We start from the raw sequence: 9,049 nt of genomic DNA, 5'->3' as shown, positions 1-9,049 counted from the left end.
CGTGGTGACCCCCAGACAGAGATCAGGCGTGGTGACCCCCAGACAGAGATCAGGCGTGGTGACCCCCAGACAGAGATCAGACGTGTTGACCTCCAGATATAGATTAGACATGGTGACCCCTAGACAGAGATTAGACGTGGTGAAATTTGGTATGGAGAAAAGAGACAGAGGGACAAACAGCCAGACTTTACAGATTACTTTGTGAAGAACTGACATCTTTATCGTGTCGAGTCTTGCTTTGGGAAACATGCTTTGTCTATTTATTCAAATCTTTCTTACTCTAGTAAAGTTTTCTAGAAAAAATATGTTTTCCATAGTCACTAGCATATCTAGGCCTTTCCATCACCAGGAACAGTGGTGTTGAACTACAAACCAGCTCAGCAATCACAGATACATGCGTAAACTCAGAAACCTTAAAAAAAAAAAAATCCTTAAATGGCAAAGGACATTTCAATTCTGTTAGGTCTAATTACCAGAAAAGAGAGGATGCAGACTCTTCGGAAATACGTATCTTTTTAACAATGTGTTTTGAGGTTTACGCTCAGGTAAGTATAAATTTAAATTGTCAACAGATTTTCAACCATTCCGGAAAATCTAGGAATAAACTTTTGAAAAGCTGAAGGATAGCAGCTAGCAGTTAATAGCTGTATCTTTTTATGAAAGCATAAAATATACTGTAAATTTTCACTGTCTTTTTAAATTATTAGGGTGAGATTTAGTTATAAATGCAGAAGCAGCTATATCTGAAATTACGTGTGTGTGTGTGTGTGTGTGTGTGTGTGTGTACATATATATGTTGTTTGCAGCAGATCTGCCCAATGCAGTGTGTCATTTTATTTCTTGACTGCTGCTTCCATGGGCGTTGATTGTGGATCCAAGTAAAATGAAATCCTTGACAACTTGGATCTTTTTTCCGTTTATCATGATGTTGCTTATTGGTCCAGTTGTGAGGATTTTTGTTTTCTTTATGTTGAGGTATAATCCATACTGAAGTCTGTGGTCTTTGATCTTCATCAGTAAGTGCTTCAAGTCCTCTTCACTTTCAGCAAGCAAAGTTGTGTCATCTGCATATCAAAGGTTGTTAATGAGTCCTCCTTCAATGCTGATGGATTCGTATAGTCCAGCTACTCAGGTTATTTGCTCAGCATACAGATTGAATAGGTATGGTGAAAGGATACAACCCTGACGCACACATTTCTTGACTTTAAACCACGCAGTATCCTCTTGTTCCGTTCCAGCGACTGCCTCTTGGTCTAAGTACAGGTTCTGCATGAGCACAATTAAGTGTTCTGGAATTCCCATTTTTAGCCTTGTCCATAATTTGTTATGATCCACACAGTCAAACGCCTTTTCATAGTCAGTGAGACACAGGTAGACATCTTTCTGGTATTCTCTGCTTTCAGCCATGATCCGTCTGACATCAGCAATGATATCCCTGGTTCCATGTCCTCTTCTGAATCCGGCTTGAATTTCTGGCAGTTCCCTTTTGATATACTGCTGCAACCGCTTTTGAAAGACTTTCGGCAAAATTTTACTTATGTGTCATATTAATGATATTGTTCGATGATTTCTGCATTCTGTTGGATCTCCTTTCTTTGGAATTGGCACATCTCACATCTATGGATCTCTTCCAGTTGGTTGGCTGGGTAACTGTCTTCCAAATTTCCATCACTGCATGCGTTTGTTGAAACGTTTATACATAAAGCTCCTAAAAAAGTATATGATGTGTAGTAGGTGCAGGATCAGGCAGCGTTTTGTTCTCTTATACGTAAGGTCCCTGTGGGTTGGAACCTACCTGATGGCACCTAACAACAACAGGTGCTCAATAAATGTAGGGTTTTATTCCCAGATGACCTAGTTGGATTGCTAAACTGACAGTCAAATAATACCTTAGTAATACTTTCTCGAACCCTGTTGGTGCAGTGGTTAAGCTCTCGGCTGTTAACAAAAAGGTTGGCAATTTGAACCTCCCAGCTGCTCCGTGGAAGAAAGATGTGGCCGTCTGCTTCTGTAAAGATTTCAGCCTTGGAAACCCAGTGGGACAGTTCTACCCCATCTTATAGGGTTGCAGTGAGTTGGAATTGACTTGATGGCAGTGGATTTAGTTTGGTTTGGAATCCTTTGTCAGAGGCATTGGTGGTTCAGTGGTAGAATTCTGACCTTCCAGGCAGAAGACCCCGGTTCTATTCCCGGCCAGTGCACCTCAAACACAGCCACCACCCGTCTGTCATTGGAGGCTTGTGTGTTGCTATGATGCTAAACAGGTTTCAGTGGAGCTTCCAGACTAATATGGACTAGGAAGAGAGGCCTAATGATCTGCCTCTGAAAATCAGCCAGTGAAAACTGTGGATCACAGCAGTCCAGTCCACAGCCAATCATGGGGGCGGCGCAGGGCCGGGCAGCATGTTGTTCTGTTGTGCACGGGGCCGCCGTGAGTGGGTATCCGTTCAGTGGCAGCTGACAACAACGGTGCTTGCTCTGGGTGCACGCAGGCAGCCGTTGGTACCAGTGAGCAGAGAACTTCTCTGTAGTTTGGCATTATTTGTGTAATTATGTAATTTAAAGCAAAGAAATACAGACAAAAAGCTGAGAGTACCAGAGTGCTTTCGGAAGTTTTTATTTTAATTGTCCGTTATTTTTGCTCATGCTGCTCTGGAAAGATGGCGGCTGTTTTAACGTGAAGTCGTGAGACAGCTACCTAGCAAGCACTGACCGTGTTGCTAGCTGAGCTGCGGAGAGGCTTTTATCATTTATTCTGTTTATTTCTGTATTACGTGGAGTTTTTTTCAGTGAGCATGTATTGTTTTATAACTTAAAAAAGTAAGATGAAAGGAGCCTGTTTTATCATGCGCTTTCCCCTTTAGGCTTTGACCTTTTCCCGTTTCTCAGCAAAGAGGGGCACGTAGGCATAGACGAGTCTTCTCGGGAACTGAGGTCCAGAGGGTCAGTTCATCGTTCTCCTGCCCATGCTTTCATACACCTTACCTCTTTATTAGGGCAGACCCCGTGTTCCCGCTGTCCTCTCTCCTGCAGCAACAGAGCCAGATGCCTCGGCCGTGGTGGGAAAAGACTTGGTCCGAATGACTGGCTGATGGTTAGCAGCCAGGTGACAAGGAGAGCCTCCTGACACTTGGTAACTTACATCCCCTCTACTTCTCAGGATGTGTACAAGCCCTGTCGAAAGTACAGACGCCAGCGGGGAGCAGAGGAGCTGCTGGACGAAGAATCCCGAATCCACGCTACGCTTTTGGAATACGGCAGGTAATGAACGGGACCTAGTCTAGATGTTGATTTGATGAAACCATTTAAAAGAAAACCTCATTTAAATTACTTCATTTGCATTAACTTGGTTGGCTGTAATCTTTAATGACTGAGTTTACTGTTGGAGATTTCTGACCTCAGGGGCTTCTCTGTCCAGTCCTGAATAACTAAGGTTTTGTGGGCAGCGTCAGTGCCCGCGTGGAGGAAGTGTGTGCCTAGCTGCGCACACTGGCTCTGCCTTCCCTGGGGAATTGGGGTGATGGGGGAATTTGCAGAGGCTGTCTGCCTTTCATGCCCCTATTTTTGTTAAACTTTTCAGGTAAATAATAAAATTGAAGCACTTATAGCCGTTTTACTTTATGTGTTGGAATAATGATCTTGATTTCCTGTGAGGATTGTCCTGACTAGGAAAGTGAAGAAGTTAGGAGTAGTTTTCTCACTAAAAAAAATCTCTGATTTTTAAAAAGCAATTCTTATTTTTACATCCCTAGTTTTTACTTTAAAAAATGCCAAAAAAAGAAGAAGAAAATATGCTTTTCTCCACGGAAGTTTTTGGTTGGATCTGGGTATTAACGTTCGTTTGTGTCTTGCATTTTCTACTTAGGGTCACTGACTCCTTGACGTGAGTACTTCTCCTGAGCTTCCCTCCTCTGTTCTGGGCGTGGCTGCTGTGTGCTGCTCTGCCTCAGACCCCCGCCCGCCCTTGTTGGGTGGTGGAACTAACAGTGCTGCCACTGGCATCCCCGAGTGAGCCTCCGACGGCCTCTCCCCCCGGAGAGCTGGCGGGAACCAGGAGGAAATCAGGCTTCATCATTCCAGTTTTCAGTTGAAATTGCAACTGCCAGTTTTTTTTTTTTTTTTTTTGTAGGGGTAGTTTAGGGTCAGGTCCTTCCTTCCTGACAGTAAAAAGGCGTCCATTTAAAAGGAAGTCGGGTTAGTTCTGGCCCCAGGCCAGTTGCTCCTGTGAACTGAACACCTCTGAGTCTGGCACAGCCAGACCAGCTCCATAGTCTGCAGGGCCCAATGCAAAACAAAATGCAGGGCCCTGTTCAAGTACTGGGAATGTCAAGACAGCAACAGCAGCCAAGAGCGGGGCCTTCCTGAGCGTGAGGTTCTGAGCGACTGCTCAGGCTGCCACTTAGGAAGCCAGCCCTGGGCACCATGATGAGGTCTTTCTAGCCAAGCCCTGGCTGCAGTGGGCATCTGGAGCTGTGCAGGTCTGGGTGGGCCAGAGCTGGAGAGATGGTCCCCGTGGGTGTCCCACGTTCCAAAGCCGAAGAGTACTTAGGGGAAGGGTGTAGGTTTTGTTAGATTTTGTTGCTCATACCTCCATTTTTTTCATCATCATGGAAAATCTAGCATTCCTGGGGATGGAAAGGAGTTGGAGATTCAGTAAATCACCCACCTCACTGAGACCACGATGGCGGTATTTGAGAATTTTGTTTTGAATTTCTGAGTTTCAAATTGGCCTTTTGCATTTGTGTCTTAGCTGGATGTTATCACTGTGTGGTGGCTGGGTAAATTAAGGACATCCCTGCGCATCCTCAGGATCAGTTGCTTCAGGTCCAGGCCGTGGTCTGGCACAGCTCTCTTAGAGAAAGGAGCACAGCACAGGTTGTGCTTGTGACTCCCCTCAGGTCTGGAGTGTGAGAAAGCAAGGCGTCTGAACGCCAGTCTTAGTTCCTGTCGGTGGGATCTGCTGATTTCTAAGCCTAGGGTAGGTGTTTGATGAAGAGTTTTTTGGTTGGTTGGTTGGTGTTTTTTAAGGGAGGGATTATTTTGTTTTCTCTTTAGCTTTTCTGGCAGGGAGAGAATTAGTCGGTGTAATGGACATTCTGTTAGTTTATTTAGCTCATTCTCTTCCTTTTTGAGAATGGTAATGATAGCATCTGCTGAGATTCAGAAAAGTTAAAAAAAATAACTTGCCCAAGGTCACAAACCCTTATTAAGAGGCTCCAGCTGAGACTTGGCTTCAGGTCTCCCGAACTCCAGAAGCAAGTCATTATCGTTATCGACAGATATTGTTTGAGCCTTGGTGAGACTATAGTTTTAGGCTTTTGGTTTTAGGGAGTCTTTGTTGGACTGAGCTGAACAAGAAGAGGGTAGTTATGAGAAGTGACAGAGCAAATTGAGTAACACTGAAACCACCACTGAGTATGTATTCTGTTCCCCTTCCCCAGAAAGGCCCTGCCTTCCTTTCTGGCCCCCCTACTCTCTTCTCAGGGTTTTGTCCAGTAGTCTCCAGTGTTAGATGAGGATTACATCACAGTGTGTTTGTAAAGATCTCTGGACGGCTTATCCTCTGTGGAAAGCACTCAGGACTCAGTAAATGTGAACTATTAGCTGCAGTCAGCATCATCCTTGTTATTAGTAGCAGCAGTTTTCAGGTCTGATGCCCTTAAATATGACCTTTAGATTCAAATCAGGATCCTATCCTGAGCCTCTTCTTTCTGTTCTTGATGTCTTGGGGCTTCTTGTGTCTGTACTCATTACCTTTAATGCTGACCCTCCGTCCAGCCCCAGGTTGCGGAAATCTCAATCCCTTTTCCTTTCCTTCCTCACTCAGGCACGGCTGGCCCTCTGCTGGCTTTGGGACTCACTTTGCTCCATTTTCTCTTTCCCCTCACTATGCTGACACCCCTCAACTGCTCATCCCCACCTACGTGACTCTACAACTTAGGAATCCAGACCCGTCTACTGCCATCCCCTCTGTTTTCCTCCTCGTCTCTTCTCTTGATAAGCGGAGGTATTCTGAGAGTCTGAAAGCAGTGTTTCCACGGAGGTCCACAGTGCTCTCTGGCTTCCAGGCCAGCATCCCAGCTTCTTCCCTCTAGTTCAACTTCCAGTTGCTCAGATAAGGCTGGAGTCTTAGCCTGGCCAGCCATGCTGAAGACTTCAAGGACTGTGAGTCTGTTAAAAACATGTTTGGATATATATTTACTTAATATTATGGTCTTAGAAGAAGAGGACGACTCATAGTTTTTATTTTAGACGTAAGCAAAACTGCAACCCTGTAATATTTCAACTTTATTATGGGTTCAGTCAACTTTTAGGGACTGACTTAAACCCCTAACCATACTATAAAACTGCCACTGTAGGGAAATGGTGTTTTATGTCTTGTTTGATGTGCAAGTGGAATTTTGAAGTGCAGCCTCTAGAATGCTAGGTTTAGGCTATTCTACACTAGTAGAGGCTAAATTTTGAGCTGCTTTGAAGTCATTCCCTAGTTGGTAAATGAAGTATGACATATCTCTCCTGATCTTTTTACATCCCCTATGATGGTAAGGCCTGTGACATACTCTGAGAGGGTATTTAATAAATGCTTGTTGAATGAATAAAACACAGAGCTTGGAATCCTTAGTACTCAGGGGTTTTATTTATTTACTTATTTATTTTAATGCTCCTGCTTTATTCCAGCTTCCAAATAGTTCCATAGTCTTAATCCTGCCCGAAGCAGTTGTTCTTGAAGGTTATTTTGTTTTCTAGGAACTGTGATACCCAGTATGGTAGACACTAGTACACGTGGCCGTTGAGCACTTGAAATGTGACTAGTGCAGCTCAGGGACATAGTTTTCATTTTAGTAAATTTAAATTTAAAAAAAAAAAACTGATGCTTGATTCAGTTATTAGAAAACTGTGTTTAGAACAACTTGGGATGGAATCTGCTAATTTGAAATTATTTATGTGGCTCTCATTATATTTCTTCTGGACTGTGCCGTTCTAGAAGATGAGCATCCATGATGCTAAAGACCAAGTCCTAGTCTGGGGTACGAGGAAGTGAACTAGGTGGTAGGAGGCCAGAGCTCCGTAGGTGCCGATAGCCCAGGACATCAGCAGAGTTGATGAGTCAGGGCTAAAGAAGGGAAGCAGGATCAAATGGAAGCAATGGCAGTGCCAGTCAGAGCTGGCACCTGGGAGAAAAGGGCAGGGCTGACAGGGCAAGAGAAGAGGGAAGTTGAAGGGTAGAGCGACATACCTAGGAGGGACGAGAGGGCAGTCACTGCGTCTGTAATGGGAATGAGCCGAAGTGTTCACCTGCTCTTTGTGAGGCACGGTAGACAGGCGGCAGAGGGATATCGTGTTCTCCCGGTAGAGATCAAACCACGTGGAACAGTCTCTCAGAGATGCCAGGACCAGTGAACACAGTAAGACAGACTTTAGTGGGTGTCTGAGGACAGCTCCTTTTTGTCATGGAAGCATTGCTACCGTGTAACACGGACAAGGCGGCCTTTAGAAAAATCAGCATATTGAGCTTTATTAAAGCGCATGTTTATTAAGCTCCTACTACGTGCCAGGTAGAAACCCTGGTGGCGTAGTGGTTAAGTACTACGGCTGCTAACCAAAAGGTTGGCAGTTCAAATCCACCAGGTGCTCCTTGGAAGCTCCGTGGGGAAGTTCTCCTCTGTCCTGTGGGGTCACTGTGAGTCGGAGTTGACTCCACGGCAGCGGGTTTATGTGCCAGGTGGGAGCATTGGTGGTTCAGTGATAGAGATCTCATCTTCCATGTGGCAGACTCAGGTTCACTTCCCAGCCAATGCACCTCATACACAGCCACTACCCATCTGTCAGTGGAGGCTTGCGTATTGACTGTGATGCTGAACAGGTTTCAACAAGCTCTTGCACTAAGATGGATTAGGAAGAAAGGCTTGGCGATCTTCTTCCAAAAATCAGCCGTTGAAAACCCTGTGGATCACACCGGTCTGATCCATAGCCAAACGTGGGGATGGTGAAGGACTGGGCAGGGTTTCATTCCGTTGTGCATGGGTCCCCATGAGTTGGAGGCTGACTCAGTGGCAGCTAACGTAACAGCACGTGTCAGGCACTGAAGCAGGCACTGGGGATACAGAAGTTCCTCGAAGCTGCACAGATGTTCACAGCAACACTATCCGCGCTAACCAGAGAGTGGAGACAACCCAGATGTCCATCAGCTGATGAATGAACAAACAAAAGGTGGGTTTTCCATACAATAGGATGTTACATACATACGTACATGTAGATTGCCTTCGAGTTGTTTCAACTCATAGTGATCCTGGAGGACTGCCCCGTAGGATTTCCAAGGCTGTAATCTCTACAGAAAGAGACTGCTACATCTTTTTCCCTCGGAGCAGCTGGTGGGTTCAAACCGCATACCTTTCGGTTAGCAGCTGAACACTTCACCACTGAGGAATGAAGTACTGGTTCATGCTGCAGTATGAATGAACCTTGAAAACAGTATGCTGAGTGCAAGAAGCCAGACACACAGTCCACGTATCATGTGCTTTTTCTATAAGAAATGTCCAGAATAGGTAAATCCATAAAAATAGAAAGTAGCTTAGTGGTTTCCAGAGGGTGGGGGAACTCAGACAAACTGCTAACAGTTGTAGGTTTCTTGTTGGAAATGTTCTGGAATTAGAAGTGGTGATGGTTACACAACCCAGTGAACACACTTCAAACCACTGAAGTGTGCACATTAAAATGGTGAATTGTGTGTTCTGTGAATTACATCTCAATTTAAAAATAAAAGTGAATGTAGGAAATTCCCTCCCCTTAAGGAGCTCAGTAGACAAACATAGGTGATAACACATAGCAGATAATTATTATACACTGTGGTGTGAGCGTAATAGTAGGTGTAAACACAGAAGCACAGGTCAGGGGGGCCTAACCTAGTTTTGGGTGGTCAGAAAATCTTGCCACAGTCTTTATCTTCAAGGACGAGGAGGTGGGACCTGGGAATTGAGTCACTCAGACTTAGTCGTTTACTGCTTTCTCTAAAAAATCCACAAAATCCCTGGGCCATAGCTGAGGGCTG

The 9,049-nt window shown here is 44.9% G+C and overlaps 1 protein-coding gene across 1 annotated transcript in view; it reads left to right on the top strand.

Annotated features, from left to right (window-relative positions):
* Positions 1-9,049, top strand: part of CCDC93 (coiled-coil domain containing 93) — a 103,268-nt gene that overhangs the window by 44,101 nt on the left and 50,118 nt on the right. Inside the window, exons 7-9 of the mRNA XM_023724685.1 lie at positions 3,161-3,261; positions 3,866-3,883; positions 5,942-6,094. Coding sequence (XP_023580453.1) covers positions 3,161-3,261; positions 3,866-3,883; positions 5,942-6,094 — 272 coding nt within the window. The remainder of the gene's footprint in view (positions 1-3,160; positions 3,262-3,865; positions 3,884-5,941; positions 6,095-9,049) is intronic.

Source organism: Trichechus manatus, unplaced genomic scaffold (genome assembly GCF_000243295.1).
Source record: "Trichechus manatus latirostris isolate Lorelei unplaced genomic scaffold, TriManLat1.0 scaffold00255, whole genome shotgun sequence".
Lineage (NCBI taxonomy): Eukaryota > Metazoa > Chordata > Mammalia > Sirenia > Trichechidae > Trichechus > Trichechus manatus.
The sequence above is the reverse complement of the archived record's forward strand: the minus strand, read 5'-3'. Positions and strand labels throughout refer to the sequence as shown.